At 35.0% G+C, this 19,409-nt stretch overlaps 3 protein-coding genes across 3 annotated transcripts; 1 reads left to right on the plus strand and 2 right to left on the minus strand.

The window, feature by feature from the left end:
- Positions 1 to 6,447: 6,447 nt before the first annotated feature.
- LOC142981994 (uncharacterized) lies at positions 6,448 to 8,986 on the plus strand. Its single transcript, XM_076128211.1, has one exon. The coding sequence runs from the start codon at positions 7,165 to 7,167 to the stop codon at positions 8,413 to 8,415; it is 1,251 nt and encodes a 416-aa protein (XP_075984326.1). The 5' UTR covers positions 6,448 to 7,164; the 3' UTR covers positions 8,416 to 8,986.
- Positions 8,987 to 9,016: 30 nt separating this feature from the next.
- Positions 9,017 to 14,226, minus strand: LOC142981995 (putative glutathione-specific gamma-glutamylcyclotransferase 2). Its single transcript, XM_076128212.1, has 3 exons — positions 13,954 to 14,226; positions 13,376 to 13,604; positions 9,017 to 12,481 (listed from the first exon to the last, which is right to left on the minus strand). The coding sequence occupies exons 1-3, from the start codon at positions 14,098 to 14,100 to the stop codon at positions 12,297 to 12,299; spliced, it is 561 nt and encodes a 186-aa protein (XP_075984327.1). The 5' UTR covers positions 14,101 to 14,226; the 3' UTR covers positions 9,017 to 12,296.
- A 3,342-nt stretch (positions 14,227 to 17,568) lies between these two features.
- Positions 17,569 to 19,399, minus strand: Rcd-1 (Required for cell differentiation 1). The gene is made up of 2 exons (XM_076128881.1): positions 18,259 to 19,399; positions 17,569 to 17,648 (listed from the first exon to the last, which is right to left on the minus strand). Exons 1-2 carry the CDS (start codon positions 19,143 to 19,145, stop codon positions 17,633 to 17,635), a joined length of 903 nt encoding a protein of 300 aa, XP_075984996.1. The 5' UTR covers positions 19,146 to 19,399; the 3' UTR covers positions 17,569 to 17,632.
- Between the last annotated feature and the right edge of the window lie 10 nt (positions 19,400 to 19,409).

Genomic DNA, 19,409 nt, shown 5'->3' on the forward strand with positions numbered 1-19,409 from the left:
CACTAATCAAATGGACAAGAGTCTCCCGTAATAAGGGGGCGTTTAGACCTTGAGTTCTAAAGTTAACCACTCTAAAGATGGTTTATCTGATGGAATTATGATAGTAATTTTCATGCATTTGTTTTCACCATATTTGGCAGATAATTTATCTCACACTTAAGTATAAACTCTAAAACTAGATTAACTAGCCTTTAGATTTTAAACAGGTGTTTGATGGCATGAGTAAGCAATAGCGTTATTGGATGATGATAATTAAAAAAAGACCTTGAAAAGAAAAGATTTTAGATTTAAATCTGAATCTAGATTTTGAATAATACGATTTGGTATTTAATACTGATAGTAGATAGGTAATAATTATAATAGCATGTGGTTGTAGGTACATACTAACAAAACATTTTATCGTAATCAACCGCAGACAGACCATGGTGGTTTATTTCAAACCAATGTCATTTAAGGTTTACATATCGTAATGTAGAATACAGAGTAGCCAAAAATTTTATTCATTTTTTTTAACCTTGTTGCCCACCGTAATGTAGCGAAAATTTTATTCAATTTTTTTTAACTTGTTTGCCACTTTTATGTCAGTTATCTCTGAGAAGAGATGATATTTCAACTACTTGTTATGGACTCGAGCCGTCAAGTATAGTTTAATAAACGTTCTGGCATAAAAATAACTCAAAAAAATATTATTTTTTATTTTATGCTCTTCTGCTGGGCAAAGGTTTTTTCTGTAGGCTTCCAGACACTTCGGTCACTCTAGCTCTCTAACGCCCGGTTTCTGAGTACATTTAGCGATAGCTTATCTATTCAATAGCGTTTAAAGTCATATAAAAAACCGCTATTGAATAAATAAGGTCATTTTTTAAGAGCGTGTCCAAATCGTCTCGTCTTTGTTTTGCAGCACCTACCTACTATATGAAATGTTAGCCCATCTCTCTCTATACAGTAAGTTTCATTCATTAGCAAACGATAATTGATTCTAATAAGTATACAAAGTTGGCATGACGCTTATTATTCTAGAAGATTATTATTGTTTCCACGCACAGTTATACTAAAGTGTTCCAATTGCATAACCTTTACGTTATCAACCATATCAATACATTATCACGATAGTATATCATAATTACTTATAGATTTCTAGAAATATGATAACTATAATATTATACTTATTCTGCAAGGAGCGGTCATATGATTTGTATATTGTATTTGTATTTTGCATTTGACCTCGTATTATCGTGAGTTAGGTCGAGATTAACACGGATAACCTATTTAGTCATAACTTGGACTTAGGATGCTACATTGATTAATAACGGCGCCTAAGAAACTATCACTACTTTTGTAGATGGACACCATTCACAAAAAATAATTTCGGTACAAAAATAATTATTTATTAAAGTACTACCACGTGATACGTATTAAAAGTACAATAGATATTTAACTAGGGATTTAGGTTAGGTAGAGGGTGTGATTTTTTGAACAGGTGGGTATTTAGGTAGACTACAAAATCATCTTGAGTGAGACGTATACGGTTGTTGACTACAAGATTCCGAGTTCGTATCGTGCCAGGTATTGTTATAATTCGGTTTTTCAATGAGAAAATTCTTAGTAACGATTAGTGTAAATTTTATCTAAGTATTCTTAATGATTAGTTTAGATTAGTTTTGTTGTAGATCGGAAACGAACCATATTTTTCATGTTTAATACTTATTAATTCTATGAATTTTGAAACTAAATCACCGAAATCAATGTAGGTAGGTACCTACGCGCATATCCTTTGAACGATGAGATATAGGTAATTCTTTTTACATATGTTTGCAACTACCAAGACTGACTGTACAAGATTGATAGGCTAAAATTATGCCCGGATGAGGTCGGGCCAGTCCGTTATTAGCCGATAAAAAAATATCCCCAATCCGAGCCCGAAACTGTATCAAAGAAATACAAAGTTATGAAAAATAATCATTATTGTTCATATCTTGTCTCTTGAAGTCTAGAGTTTTATCTCATAACTTCCCTATTAGGTAGGCACTTTACGAAACGGCCTTGTAATTTTTCCTGCACTCAATTAGCATTAACAAAGCCACAGGGCTGATTAACCTACAGTTTTCTACTTCGTGATAATTAAACGCAAGGTCTTGGACCATGGACTCAATTCTGTCGCACTGAATACTAGGTATTTATGTAAAAGATGTGAATGTAGATAAAAAATGGCGTTTACTCGTACGTAATAATATGTTGCCGAATTAGAGCTATGATATTCTATTAACCAGCTATACCTAATTTAAGCCAACTCTTCTCAGTGACTCTAATTTTCGAACTTGTTGTAAACTCATTAGCGGTAGCAATACCTACTCTATACTTAGTGAAACTATTTCATTACATCAAAGTGTAAATACCTGCCTATATAAGTTATACTTTAGATAAGTTCTACTTATATCTAAGTAGATATAGGACGATGCTATCTTTAATTAAAATTAATTCCATTCCATTCAATTATTTACAGTAAACAAGTGCCTACTCTATTATAAGAGGGAAGGAGGAAGTGTCTATGATATGAAATAGGTAACACGTGATTTATTTGTTCCCGAGTGCATATTGCTCATCACTTGATATTTTAACTTCCTACAACGCCCACACGGACTAATAAAGTTACTTTATTTGCTAAATAATAGTCACTTTGTGAATTTTTCGTACAGATTTGCCAAATGTAGACATGCTGGATAAGTCTATAACCACAGAACATTGTCAAGACTGACTAAAAACACTAGTGCTTTACATAATAAGTAGGTATTAAGACGAGCACACTTTTTACCTATATGATGCCTCATAAACGAAATTTGAAGTACCTAAGTAACCCTGTTGTAAATCAGACTTGAGTCAGATTTGCGCTCAGCTTTAGTAAATAAGAAAGTTAGCTTTATACCTATATTTTTATTTATTGATTTAAGTCAGTTTATCTTCTTTATGAATCTGTAGAAGTAACATAAACACTCTCTAATTAAATATAGCAGTGATATTATACATGTACGTAATTAATTATTCAGTCACGTTTCTATAAGTATCGTTTAAGGTAAAAGGATAATTCCATAAACTGCGTTGCTAATTTGTCCACCCACTCAGTACCTAAAATAAACTGTCTATAAATATACCAGAATTGTATCACTAATTAACTCAATAATTATTCTAAATTATGATGTCACTTATTATCGACTCAATGTTGGTAGTTAAGTAGTAGTTCAATTATTGCAAGAAAGACTGTTGAACGCAAGTCTCGACGTTAAGGCTAAAAACGTTTATCGTTTACTAACCCCCGGTTTCTGAGTACCTACATTTAGCGGTAGTTTGTCTATTCAATAGCGTTTTTTTATATGAGTTTAAACGCTATTGAATACATAAACTACCGCTAAATGTACTCGGAAACCTAAATGTTGTAAAAAGTTATATATCTGTTTCAAATACTTATTTTGTACGAAATTTACATGTAGACTCTATTATTTGCTCAGGTACGTAATAAAAGTCGATGTTATTGACAAGCACAGCATTATAAAATCTAAGTAGGAAAATAAGCCTTCAAACTGATTAATTCTGAAGTTCGAGACTGGACTACAATTAAATTCTTAACTATAAATAAATCGCAACAGTATAAGTAAAAAGAATACAAAAGAGTGAGTAGGAAACAAACGAAAAATTAAGGATCATTGACACCGATTCTTCCGGTTGGCTGAGCATTAATTCTAAGCATGTCTTCTGTAGATTAGTCATACCCATGCGTACTCGAATATCGATGAAAGCGATGTATAGTTTGTATTGAGAATTAGCACATATTTTGAGCATAGTGCTACTTACAAACAAACTATGGAATGGCCTAGTTAGTGCCTTATTTGGTTTTGATTCTAACAGTTTAGCATGTGGATCTCCCTACCTATAAATCGTGTAATTATATTTTGATTCAGGCGTCCTCTACCCACCTTCTAACTTAACCAGGACAATTATTTCGTTAGCTTCTGAACAATAGCAAGGAATACAACACAAAATGTAAGTAGGTAAGTGATAAGTCATGTGCAAACAATCGTCCATCCAATAGATTGTAGCGGTTTTGGACATCGTAGGCGTTGACGACCAACCATGGCCACAAAAGCAGAGGCCAAACCCCAAATGTGTATGCAAATTAAACGAGAATGAGATCACCACATTGTTGGGTTTCTGACCTTCGCATTTTGCTACATTATTTGGCTAATCGGCAACAGCATTTAATGTTCAGCGTCGTCAAACCATTTCAAGGCTCAGTTCAATGATTCTTTGATTCTCTTTGCGCTCAAATTCACCTTGCCCTAGTGCAACTAAGATTATATCTGTAGATACTTCAGATAAGTGCTGTGCCAAAGGCGTTGCATGTATTCAGAGAAACTTAATAACATGAAAAATATGTTACCAAACGTTATCTGTAAGTACCGAGACTTACTTTATCTTTGTTAACTTGCACATATAGGTACATTTATGTCTACAAAATCACTTGTGTATGTTCAAAACATGTCGCCACTTTTTGATACACACAAGTTCATTTTATTATTATGCTAGTGATTAGATAAAATTCGTGTAGTTTGAGGTCGCGATGGTGTATTTATTGATGAAATTTTCTAAGCTATGACTAATGGTGATTAAACTGCGGTACCTACACTAATCTTGTTCAGGGTCTCATTAGCAGATGAGATTATGAAGTTCTTTGTTCATCAACACAGTACCGTTGTTCAAGATGTTTAACATACAAAAACAATAGATTTTCTATTAGAAAACAAGGTTCTGAACCGAAGGTAACTTGTAAATCTTCACAGGTATAATATTTAACGAAATACAACACAAACACACATTTTCTAAACACATGAAACGTTTGTGGGAGTATTTTCGGATATCCGCGGGATCCGGCTGTCTTTTTTTTCTATTCTTATATCATTATTGGAATCATTGTGAGTATATCGTTGCCCTATTTTCCCTGGCTCATCGCTCTCATTCACGAAAAACAAGATATTATCACGAATCTTTGGAATTTCGGACACAGATATTTGGATGATACTTTATTTTTTTATATTAACACTCGATGACACTGGAAAAACTAAAATATGAGATGAAATAATACAATATCCGTTTGCTTTTACTTTTTTGCGATTAAAATGTAGAGACACTGAACTTTTACTCTTTCATTTATTCTGGCAGTCCGTGGGATGTCACAAGTCACCAGCGATTTAATTAACATAAGGTCAACCGTTAACCTGTTCACCTAGTTTCATAAAATGCACAGATGTTACGGTAAAATAAACATCTGTAAGCAATATGCACCCACTTATGAGAGAGATTCACTGCTTAGCCATGCAAATTGCTAGACAATCGAGACTATGGAAAGACCTACATAATATTGCTATAGGAAGCTATCTCTTTATTAATTTAAATGCTATGATTGCAATCTTAGATTACAATACTCTGCAAAATTAGTTAGCCTACAATTACTTCTGTATCTACTAATCAAAACAGCCAGCATTCTCTTTAGTTTTTGCTACTAAGCGTCCAATGTTTAACAGATGTTTTTGTCTGGATAAATGCATCGTTCTCGACGTAATGTACTGTGTATTGAATAGAAAATTGAAGGCTAATGACGACTACACAAAAACTCGCCTTGCCTACACTTTTAATTTCGTCATAGTAGAGTCAGAAGCTAAGAACACACACGACAAAAATGGATGTGTGAATAAATCAACTGCTTTAAAAAGGTATGCCCAGTGATTTGTCTGTGTCATGTGCCGAGGTGTGTATTATCTTTTGTTACTTACCTTGTCTTTACAATTACAAGTAGTAGATAATTTTATTGTAATCTAGTGCATGTAGCAACGCTATTGGCCTTTATAATATGCAATCTAACTACCTACATAGTAGCGCGATATAGGCAGTGAACTACTTAAAATAAATGAAAATGCTTGCCTATAAATATCCACGTAAAGTATGCTGACTCACTGCAGCAAAATTTCTCACTTTTAATTAAAGTAGGTAAGTGCGTCTCTATCGTTCTATGAACCCGTCTAAAATTAGTCAAACACCTATTTTTAACCCCCGTCAAAAGTGAAGGGTGATATAAATTTAACCTTACGTATGCTCTTGTTTGTGTTGTCAAAACTAAAGCGGATAATACCACTTATTGGAATTCAAGAATTTAAGGATTAATTCCTAAGTAGTTCTCGGGAAAACATTGCGAGAGAAAATCTGTTGTGTGTTTATAGCATTGTGATTCACGGTGGAATTGAAAAAAAGTCTTGATAACAGCAAAAAATAAGACAGAGTTGAATTGTGTTCAGAATCCATTGTATCGCTCAAATATTTCTCACCGCGAACGCTAACAACTTGAACAATTTTCGTTCTAACGGTTCTTTGAACGAAACTCGTGTGAGGTAAATAGATAGACGCCGAACTGCATTCGAATGTGATCTCTAGTCGCGAGCAATACTTCTTAGAATTCCACATTGAGACGTGCTCAAAACTGTGCCGTAATCTTCGCTATCTGTACCTCGATATTGTTGCAACAATAATCTCGTTGTTTGTGTGAATCGCGTTTCTATTCAGTTACCAATTATCTAATGACTGTGAATTATTAGTGATAAAGACCAATTCTCAAGTAAATATTGACATTATCGTTAAATAAACAGTGTGAAGACACAAATTGGCGTTCCACAAATTCTAACAATAGTGTAAAGTCGCTCTAACGAATTTAGGACATTTGTTTTAATATTCATTATATAATGAGTCCGTCGGCGATCGGTTGCCGCCTCGCGCGCTTTCACTTGGTACGCTATTAATTACGTACACGATTGTGTTCAGTCGGTTATATTTACTCAACTGTTTCGACTGCTGAAAGATAAAGAAATAGCTAAAGTGGCGCGCTATACGACGGCGGTATCTTATCGCATCCACTCTATTGATCACTCGACACATATCGCGAACGGCTCGCCTTATGCGGACGACCGTGCCACCTTTATTGTCCAATTTAACATATAGACGTGTACTGTTATAGCCGCGATGTTACCGGTGAACTCATAATGTGCGTCGTACAAAAATAGAAATACAGTGTTTACAGGAAAATAGTATCAATAACAAAGTGTTGCGGTTTGTAATTGAACGGAAATGGCGGCTAAATCGCCTACGATGAGTGTGAAGTCGCGGGAAATGATCGGCGTGGACCAGTTCAGTCAGCGACGCGAAGTGTTCGACAAGCACGACACCGTGTTCCTGCCGCCCGCGTCACCCACTAACGTGGTGCCGGCCTACAAGGAAGTGGAGCCTATCATTACCTCCAACCACGGTAAAACCACGTCTAATTTCAAGCGGAACACCCCCGGATACTCCAGCATGAGGGAATCAAGGAACGACGAACGAGAATTCGACTTTCGACCGAGGAAGTACTCTGATAATTTTACGTCTGAATTAAATCAAAGTGATGATGTGGAATACAGACATACGATGACCGAGAGGACTCGCCGTCTATCGAAACTTCGCCGGGACTTCATGACTTCTAACTTGCACGAACCAGGTACGACCAGCCCATTCCACCGCTCCGGTACACGAGCTTCCATGCCGGCCAACAGCACTCCGTTGAAATATAAAATCGAGAGTCCTAATCTGTATAAATTTCCGTTCGCTGAGCCTTATACCACACCGACACCGGTACGCAGGGTGATCGTGAACCTGGATTCATCAGAGTTAGATGGTGGCAAGGAGAACCAGGACCCTGAGAGGACAAGACACCTCAGCCTCACAAACAACAACGAGTCACCAACTAAAGTGGATCATCAGAAGTTGTTCGAGGAGCTGCTGAAGAGATATTCTCCACAGCGCAAGCCGATCGACTGGCAGTTACCTCCGACCAAGCCCAGGGTCGTGGCGTCTGTTCCTAAATCTAGTTCTAGTGTGGCCGACAGTATCGATAGTGGTGATAAGAAACTTCACGATGACAAAACTGATAAACTTGGCGATGATGACGTGTTCGAAAAGGATAAGGCGCAGCCAACGCCCGCCGTGCAGACTGAAAAATCTAGTGATGATGCTGAGAAGAGTCCTGAAGGAACCAAGGCTGAAATCGTTGAAAACGGAACTGATTCGTTGAGCGCGGGCACTTCGAACGAGGGTGATTCCAAAACATCACAAACTGAATTGGCGGAGAAGCAGGATATAGTGCCAGAACTATCGAATATTCAGAGACAGTTAAGTAGAGAATCAGCCAAGAAGCCGCCGTTAGACAAAGTCGTAGATTTAAGTATACCAGCACTGCTGCAGAAGATGGAAGGTGAAGATTTGGAGAATAACAAGAAACCTAAAAAGGTGAAGAGAAAACGTAGTTTTCTTGACAAACTGTTAGGTCGCAAGAAGGATAAATAGTACATATAAATTATTAACATTGATGTGATATTGAAATTATTCTGCAAATACACTGCAGACCAGCCAAAGATTAAAAGAAGCATGACGTCATTTCTGTAATCTTTTGATACGTAGATATTCTTTATATCGAAAAGGAATAAACCGATAGATTTATTTATATCGAAATAATTAAGGCCAGTCTTCCTCTGTTTTTTATCGTTATGCAGTGGTTGGGTTATCACTAGCTGATAATACTAAGTGCCATGTGACACTCCCTATCTGCCAAATTCGAGTTGTTACAAAATGAAGTGAATGACTAGTAAGCTAGTAAATAAGCAACTGTTTTAACATAACCACCTAGTACCTAAGTACTGTTAACTGTATGTTGTGTTAGTATTGTTTCTGATATTAATTAACACGGCCGGTAAATTTTCCTTAACGCCTGTGAACTTATCGACAATAATTGATGATGTCATTATCACGAACTATTATTAGAGTCAGCAAACCAGGGTAATTCCAATGTATATAAAATAACTAGCTAGTGGACCTAAAAACCAAATATTTTCTTAATAAATTTATTATGTTTTAAAAAGGACTTTTTATTTGAACAAAAACGAAAATGTATAACAGGAAATTATATTTCACAAAATAAAATAACAATAAGTTAGATATATCACAGCATATTTCTTACTGTTAAAATTAAATTACAAATATAATTAAGTGTACATTAGAAAGTTTGAGTGCATTTAAAATGCTTTTCAGGCTCTACAATCACATTTTAATTATAAAAATAATGTGACGATTTATTGACTATAAATTGCTTTTGAATTACAAACTTGTCATGCAGGTGATTTAATGGCTTCTAATAGACAAGAATTTCTATGAGGCAATAGTTATTTGGTAGATACAAAATGCATATTTATGGTGTAAGTGAATTTTAAATGTTGTCTAGTAAAATATTTCATTCGACATAACATTGTTACATTTCATTGTATTATTATTTGCGTAACTGAGACTAATTCAATGACACCACTTTGTACAAATTGGGGACAACCAAACAATGTACATTTTTACACGTAATATTCTAAATGTATATGGACATGCGAAATCGGGAATTTTATTACAATAGTTACGAACACTGTAGCCTTCGATTATTTGTATTCAAAATTCATATTTTTAAAGATTCACATATTTTTTGGAATGCTTATTGATATTGTTCTTATAGTCCATTGAATAGTTACATTTAACGTCATTTTGGGTCTGTGGTGGTCTAAGGTGATGACCCCACAAACTTGTACTTAAGCATCTACTGGCACATTAAAAACAAAAATGCTGTCCTCTAAAAACGCACATGCGTTACAACGCTACATGTAACTTTTCAATAGACTATAAACTTAAAGTCATTTTATAAGTCCTAGTTACACTCAAAATACAACAAATTCGAGTTAATTATTTTAATTAATTAAGACTTCCAAAGTTCTTATCTATGTGTAACTGTATTTTATCTCCCTGAAGAAAAAAGCTCGAGATTCAGCGGTGTAGAAGTGAAGGTCATTGAACTTTTTTGTTTACAATAAACAATTATACATTCTAATATATAAACATTCTTCTATATATATTATATATCTATTATATGGTATATTATAGGCATCATTATTGACTGCGTCAACCAAAAGTAAAGGTAAAACGAGAATAAATTTAAATCATTTACCTACAGATAAAATATAGAAATAACGACTGTATTTTGATAGGTAATTAAATTTTTCACAACTTTTCAATAAATATCGGTTAACTTATCAGTGAAATTTTGTCAGGGTTTTTATACATTTCATTTTGCGTTATCAATTTATTACTTTAACTTAATCTTTTAGATGCATCCGGGACTTTTCCATTAGCTTAGAAACTGAACCTTAATGTGCCTTAAACTTCGCATATAATTTCGGGTGATTCTATCACACTAAAATTTCAATAATTTCTAATACGTTTGAATGAAATTTAAATCTTCTGAACCTACTTTAATTAGCGAAAGTTCGAAACTAAACATCTATTGAGACACATAATATGTTACTCATTGAACATTGAAACGAAACATAGTAGATCAGTAGATCTAGTAGATCTATTCTATTATACCATCACTCGAACATTTTATATGACACTTATCTGTAAGGACTGAAATTACTGTCTAAAATCGCCTGACAAAATACATAGCCTCATAACTAATGAATTTATAAACCATACATTTCAAGTTTCTAGTTATACATAAACAAAAGGTTTGAAAAATCTTAATTTTGAGGTGTTCAAACAATCTCTCGACACACTGTCTCCTGAGTCATTTACCAAAGATTAAGAGATTCTATAGAATGAACCATATCATTGTGCAAACAGAATACCCTTTACATACTTGTAACACGCTCATAATCCTTCTAATCTACTTTTCAGGCATCAGTTTCATGTTTGATATGCTTTTTTTATTTTGGTAAGAAACGAATGGTAGGCATGTATTTTGAACTACACAATTTAAAAAGTAGCATCTCATTGGAGAATATTGCTATTAAACTATAAGCAGAGACATTTTAAATTAATTTTATTTAGTAAATCACAAATTTTACATTTAATATTGCTATTATTCCGCTATTAGCACATTTAAATGCATTAAAATACTAATGGATTTCGTTTCTAATAAGATATAAATAATTACTATTTTGCGCATCGTAGACACTAACGCCATCTATATTCATTATAACGACTTTATCTTGTTTACTATTTTTTCAAAACAATTCAATTTGTGATTATGAACCCCTATCGCAAACTTTGAGATTATTTTAATTAAACCCACATTGTTTGGTTTTAAGGAAAAAATATTATTTCAATAATAAAATTAAGTAACTAATAATAATTAGGTACAAATTGGAACAATGATTTCACATTATTCTAGATGCCACTGTTTGGTATAAATATATTTTATATACACTTTTAGAATGAAATACAGTACATATTTACATAATTCCATGATAATATTCCCAAAGAGGTTTGACGTTAGGCAGGCGGTTTTACATAAATAATATAATATTATAATGCAACGGGTCTTGAAAAAAGGGTCCTTTAGTTTTCAGGACCACATTATTATACTATGTATACAAGCCGCGAGAGTTAAAAATTATTAATAAAAAAACATCAGCCAAATCCTTCAACAGCATACTTAAGGAAGAAACTTACTGTTCCGACTCCACTTAACGTGGGATAAGGACAAGACACAGAAGGCATATTTACATAATTTTTAAGCCTGCTAAAGTCAAGTTGAAAAGCTCATAGGTCAAAAGTACATTATTTTCTAAACTCTACTGCAAATATTGCAAAAATACAGCACATTTCTTCATTGACACCTTTAAATTTTCTTATACATTCTTGTATATTATTATCTACACATTTCCAAAACTATTTATTAGTAGCTTTTACCCACGACTTCGTCGGCCACTTGCATTTTCCCAAGGGATTGCGTCATTTTCCCGGGGTAAAAAGTAGCCTATGACCTTTCTCGGGTATCAAAATATCTCCATACCAAATATATTCATGCAAATTGGTTCAGTAGTTTAGGCGTGATTGTGTAACAGACAGACAGAGTTAATTTCTCATTTATAATATTTGTATGGATATGGATTATTTATAGCAAAGTGCGAAGTACAAATACTACAGAATTTAGCTAGAAGTACAAGTCACGGAATAAAAAGACGCCGCAGTCGTTGCATCTCTGTCACCAGCACTTTTTGCCTGTTTTACAGACAATATAATAAACAGCACAAACATAATTTAATTAATTTAATATTGGATTTGAGGCCATTGCCGAGCAGTGGGACATTTAAAGAGCTACTTAACAAAAATATTTTGCATAAACTATTATTAACTTATTTTTTTAAATCAGGGTCTAGTTTTTTCACAGCCTCCTCTAGTGCAAACAGATGATCGTCTTTGACCGTTGGTGCTAGTTGTCTCATTGCTGTTGCAAGGTTGTATACATATTCTTTGTTAGTACCGCTTGGACCACTGCATTGTATAACTTGTTTAGCTATTTCTTCAACTGATGTTGAACCTGGAATTAATCAAGATGAAAATGTAAGTAGTAGAAATAAAATCTTTCTGCTCAATATAGCTCCACCTCGTTATGAGAGAGGGGAAGCATTTAAGGGAAATGAAGAGCTTCAGCACTTTAGCAGAATCAATTGTTTTAAAATTTTGAATGGGTAAGTATACAATCAGTATATTTAAAGTTACAAATATAAGTTTCAGTTAGAAACAGGAAATCTGTTTAGTAGTTAAGTGTATAAACAAATATATGTGAGTATGTTATGGGGTTACGATAAATTTAATTGGGTCACAAATAATAATGTTTCAAAAGAATGAGGTAAATAACTCATATAACTGTTTATATTTATAATTTGAAAAAATAATGTTTAGGAAAATCATGGTATGTTTATTAGTGCCATCTAGTTCACACTTTTGGTACTAATTACACAGTAACAAAATATGTGAGTGTATGTATGCATACTTCAAAATGATCTATGTAATTAATCAATTTGTTTTACTTAGCATTACATTGTCTAAAGTCTGTTTTAGTTTTTGTAGTACTTTTTTATATTTATTCTACTACCTTCTACTCAGCAGTGGGTAGAATTGGGCTGTGATTGATGACGATGATATCTGTTATAATATGTTAGGAAATACTAGATGAACGATGTGGCATAAAATACTCAAGGATAAGCAGATCAATCAAAAAAGCATGCTGTGAGCTTCATGCCATTTCTTTTCACAAACCAAACCACATATATGATGAATGAATATATGATGATTTTAAATAATTTGTATAAAGATAACAATATAAAAGATATTTTAATTTGGATCTAAGTGCCATGGACATATGTTAAGGAAGGCATGATTTTTATAAACAAATGCTCTTATTTATTTGATATATTTTTAAATATCTTACCAGCAAAAGATTCATTATCTTCCGTTGCAACATACAGTGTTAACGAAAACGGTTTATGTTCTGTATCATTAGGATGGAATGTGACAGTCTTCTTTGTGTAGCCATTCTTCTCTCGATAGTCCAAGTGCTTTGTCACTTGTTCTATGTCTTCTGTTCTTATTTTATATGCAATACCCCATACAACCGCATCTGGATCGTCACTTTTTACTAATGTGACTACACGGCCAGGCTGAAATGTTTATATAAAAAGTGAAGCACGTGTCTATGATAGATTGCACAATATTCTATGAATGTTACATCAGAAAAGAGCAGTTTCTGTTAAAGGTATAATTTAATTTCATATTCTCTCTCTTCTTTATTGATATAATGTATACTAGGACTAATATAATTTACCACTGCTCTAAATGAATGGTAATTATGTACAAAAACTGCGAAAAAAAAAGCATAATGGGGATCTGTACAGACTATGTCATCATCATAAACAAAAATCAGCTGATGTTATTTTCTATTTCCCGCTTATTTATTTTACGTAATATTTTCTTCGGAAAGCTGTAGCATGATCTGTTTGAAAACTTTACCTTTTCTGGTACTCCTCGATGGTCAATGCTGTGCTGATAAAACCTTCGAAGGTAGCCCTTGATATAACCTACAACCTTGGATTCATACTTAAAATCTACTTTCCACACCAGGGAACCGTATCCAAAAATCCACATATCGGCGGTCATTTGTGCGACACAGAACCTAAACACAGTACTAGGAACTATTTACGAAGATTTATCACGCAAAATAGGTACAACATTATCTTTTATAACCTCCGAAACTGTCAGTCAATTTGTCAATAAACTAGAGAAAACGTCACTAGTGTCATTTTTGACAATTTTAACATTGTTGCCAGATATAATAAATAACAAAAATATATATTATATTATTAAATATTTATTACACACCACATTACACGTAAAATCACAACATTTGCTGGCAGAAAAGGATACAAAATTAGTCTTAATAGCTGTGAATTACAGCAAAGAACAGGTACATAGGCAATTTGAACTTTTCTAAACTCTCGACATTAGGCCTGTCCTGTAGGGAGTTATATTTTTCCTAAAATTACTCTTGATCAATATAAGCACCGAATTTGTGTTTATACCCGTCACGACTGAAGGCTTTTGTTTTTATATCTCTCCGTTATTCCTCGCAGCCGTTGGCATGCCTATTCATGGCATAGAGATATTATTTTAAAATACTTTATATACCTAGTTACAAAGTATATACGGTGCGCACGCCGAGCGTAACTCGAATGAAAACGTATCTTATCTCTTTGCGGCATAGAGTATTCTTGCAAAATTTTATATTCATGTCTTATTTGGTAAACTTAAGAAATTGACATTTGAAATTGTCACACCCGCGCATTTTGGTTAAAATTTGAATAATTATGTAGGTCTACCTACTATTTTGGATCAAAAATCCATTTAAATGTGTGTAGGATAACATCATGATTATGAGAATAAAATAATATAAAAGAACTGCGTAAAACCAATGTCTGTAGCTGAAAAACTATGTAAAGATATTGTTGAGCCTGTTCTGAAAAGCTCTTCACCCACTAAGCAAAATTCCGCAACTTCTAGCAGGAGCAAAGTTATAACTCCAAGAGTTAATAAGCAGTCCTCGTCTGCTGAAAGAAAAGAAATATGTTATGATCCTCCAAATAATAGTTTGCAATCATTATTACCAGACGAAAGTAAAAACGGGCCTCAAAAAGTTAACCTTCAGTCATCAGGTTACGTAAAAAATAACCTCGTAAGTCCAAAAGATTACAATCAATCATCACGAACACCTAAGACTAGAGACTTAAGTCCAAAAGGTAGTAAACATTTATCAAGGATAATCAAAAGGCAAGATGTGGGTTCAAAAGATGGCGAACGGTCGTCATCACCACAAAAAAGTAAAGATGTTCCAGCGAAAAACGGCAAATCGTCATCATCAACCGACAAACGAAAAAGTTTCGATCCAAAGGATTTTAAACAGTCGTCAACATTTGATAGAAAAAGCAAAATTGTGATTCCAAAAGAACGAAAGCAGTCGTCTTCACCAAGCAGAAATAAAAATGTGACTCCGATAGATTACAGTAACACCCGGTCTACAACTATACAAAGAAAAACAGCGATCAGTACAATCGGACCTGGCAGTCCTAGTAACACCCGCCTCATTATACTAAAACGAAAATCTGTAGAAAATGTTACCTCAAATGTGGTAAGAGATGTAGCGGTGAATACTGTCATTAACGGACATTCAAAATGCGACCCTGATTGTGAGAAAAGGCATAAACGGGAATATTGCAATTGCGAATGGAATGTTTTGAAGCCGTATCCAAAAGGGAGAACAAAACAGATTCAAACAAATCCTTTGGATTATAGCTTGAATTTCTTATTAGCTGACAAAGGCTGCGTTTCATGCATTGAAACATCAAGTTGTGGTGCTCAATGTAGCCATGTCTCATTGAATACTTTAAAGCCAAAAATGCTGGTGCCTGTGACCTCTGATAAACAGACAATGGTGTCGCTAGTTCAAACAGAATTAATCAGAGAACGTTGGTCTTTACCAGAACATCATTGTATGCTGCACAGAGGGAAGCGGTCACCGACCACTAGACGCTGGGCTCTTTCTCAATACCCAGTTCATGGGCCTGATTTCTAAGATAATTTAAATTAGATCATCTAGGTATTTTAATAAACTTTATTCTCAACTACGCTGTTCTTATTATTTAAGACCTCCGCTTGCCTTCTTTTGCAGTAGATAGGTATGTAGGTATTATCATTATGTGAGTAGGTATCTCGAGTAAGTGGATACCTACCTACTGATGGCTAATGCCTAATCCAGTACGTTATTGGGCGTAGTGGAAATATCTAGTAGTTATTACTGATCAAAGATCAGCTGTGAGTTCGCGAAGAATACAAGAACATAATTTATAGCTTGGGAAATTATTGGTTCGATATGCTGGATACACTGGATATACACGATAGGCGTGATATTATGTAAGTATGAAACATGAACGAGAATTTTTCGAATAGTAGAAACCTGGATAGAGCAAACATTGTAGGTATGAGAACGACGTGCTTAGGACGTCATTATTGGCTTAACTTAAAAAAAAAACACAAGTTACGCACCTGTACTGTTAAAAATGCTTAAAAACCATTAAATATTTACACCTTTTTGGATGCTTGCGGTTTTTTCGCTTTTGCGTAGGTGTTCCATTCGTGGGCGACGACCCTAGTTTTGTGTACCTAAGGCTATATTCACATCGGGACGGCAAAGGCAGGATACCACAGTCAGTAAACTGGTACCTTTAAAAGAACTACTCGCGCCACCGCAGGCCCTTGCTGAGCTCTTCAAACGATTTTGGTCTCCATGTTGATAGATTGACTGAAAACACCGCCGCGTCGCTGCCGTCCCGGTGTGAATTAAGCCTAATAGGGGACGACTGACTAGTAACGAGTCGTTGCTAGTTTCGAGGACAACGTCTAAATCCGGGCTGCAATTGACAATTTCCCATCACAGAAAAAAAACACTGAAATTGTTTAATCTCGTGATTAGTAAAGGCGAGTAGGTACATCATCTTTAAGAAAGAACTGTATCTTTTTTTTTCGTCAGGAAAATGCATTACTGCATGTCCCGCTCCAGGGAGGAAGCAGGGGTCTGTCGCGCTCTCCAGCCGGCTCGGCGTTCCGGCTTTTTAAATTTGGGCATACCGACTAAAAACCTGACAGTGTTTCTTCAGTCACACCATAAAGTGGCCAGAACGCGGTACCTCCAATTAGATACCTACTCCGCGTCCAAGAACTGTATCTTGTATGCCCAATACTGTGTTATTGAGAAAACAGCAAGATTAAGCATACTTACTATTGAAATATCTTCAGTTGGAATCCTCCCACTGCACTGCTGAAGTAATCTGACTAGCACTGGTTTAGTGTTAGTGTAAAAGTGTTAATATACCAGACCAAGCATTAGATTGTTAGTACTGTAAAGTTGTTTAGTTTTATCCACATTTGATTTCTTGGATATTTAATATGAATGCTTCTATGTGTGTGAGTGGTAGTGTTTACAACTGCACATCAAAAGGTCTGAGATATGATGTATAAACATAAATATTTTATTATGATGTGTGTATCCAGGGAATGGTAAAATGAAAGATTGACTTGTGTTGAAATAATAAAAAGGTTTATTCCTAGTCCACTACGACTGCATACAAAATTAGTGCTTTCATCTTGTTTTGTACCTAAAAATAATACAATAATGCATAAGAGACAAATACATAATAACATTTAAAAAGGCAAAATTTCATCAGTACATTCATAAATTCAATTATTTTAAATATCAATGGATATGTCATTAAACATATAATTATTTATTTATAACAGTACAAATCTGTAGAATATATGTTATTATAAGCACAGATTTGTTCTGTGTGTAATTAATAGGCGCACAGGCCCACTATAAACAATAACAAAAAGTAGTACTTATAGTATTCCTAACAATACTATAGAACCAACCTAGGTCTCTTATATATTTTCTCTTTTGAAGACCTAGTGTTATTAATTTTCTTTTGAACACTATTATTGCACAGCCTGCGGCATATTCTCCTATCAGTCAAACCAAGCTTATTGTAAAATAAATATGCTTGTTTTAAAAATAATTGGACATTAGTGCACCAATTCTTAACATAACTATATATGAAGATTTAATTCCATACATCTCTGCAATAAAATACACTATAGTGTCAACAAGTAATAAGCAGTGATAAGTGTACTAGCTATATTAAAGTATAAAACTGCACTACTTATTGTATATTGTCCACAGTGGGCCTGCTTCAAAAAGTTAAGGCTCACATGTTCTGTTGCGCTGGACTGGCTGGAGGCGGCTGAGCTTCCAAATTCTTAATGAGCTGAGCCAACCAGTGCTTGGTCGAGTTATCTTCCTGAAGACATGCAGCAAATGTGGAATCCCTCAACTGGTCGGGCAGACATTGTCTTAAGGCCTCTCTAGCTCTCGGGTTGTCCGACAGGCGCAAGTAGCACCTGACAACATGCTTCAACAACCGTGCCGATGGGTCTTTGGCGAGTGATAATACCATTTTTCCTAATATCATAGCCACATGAGAGAATCTGTCATATGTTTGGCAAATATAACAAAGACCACTATCATCGAGCAATATCTTTTGTAAAATAAAGGTGGCAACAGTCTTAGAGAGTTCAGATCCGTTTTCCATGATACGCAGACACAGTGGTATAATTTCAGTGGTCAATAAAAATGTAATAACTTCCTGCTCATCTGTTTTTACTAAGGCTCCAATAACTCCAAGGCTAGTAAGGCGTAGGTATTCGAAAGGACGTGTTTTGGATACGGTGTGGAGGAAAGGATATAGGAATAACGGCACGTGTGCTTGTAGGAAGGCAGAACGGGTCTCAGGGTGCGAAGCGACGCATTGCATGAGCGCCAGGGCGTTGCAGACGCGGTTGCTTTGGTGAGCCGTGAGCGTGGGCGGTATCATGGCCACGTAGATGTTGGTGATCTCCTGCAGCAGTGCGGCGATAGTGCCGAAACTGTGCCACAACATGGGCGCCAGATCCGGCACATTCTCGCGCTTCTTACTGAGCTCCAGTAACGCATTCTCTCGCGTTTCAGGGTTACACAGCTCTAGGATCCAAGTGAATATCTTTTCTCTGTCCACGGACTGCATGTTCGCCGGGCTCTGCTGGGCACTCATGTTAATCATTGATCTTGTTCTAAAGCTTTGGCACTGGCTTCTTACAATACACGTAGGCTACGTGTAAGGTTAAATTCATTGTATTTTTCTAATAACATTTATGTATTCACCGATTCATGTGTAATTTATTGCTTGTATAAATAGGAAGAAACTTTTAAAACTTAGTTATGTTGAACAAAATTCTACCGTGCTAAAACTATTTTCTCGAAAGCGTCGGACAATCGACGACATTGACGTGACGGGCGTTTGACAAGCAAAGCAAAGAGAATTTTA

This window comes from Anticarsia gemmatalis, chromosome 21, assembly GCF_050436995.1.
Source record: "Anticarsia gemmatalis isolate Benzon Research Colony breed Stoneville strain chromosome 21, ilAntGemm2 primary, whole genome shotgun sequence".
NCBI lineage: Eukaryota > Metazoa > Arthropoda > Insecta > Lepidoptera > Erebidae > Anticarsia > Anticarsia gemmatalis.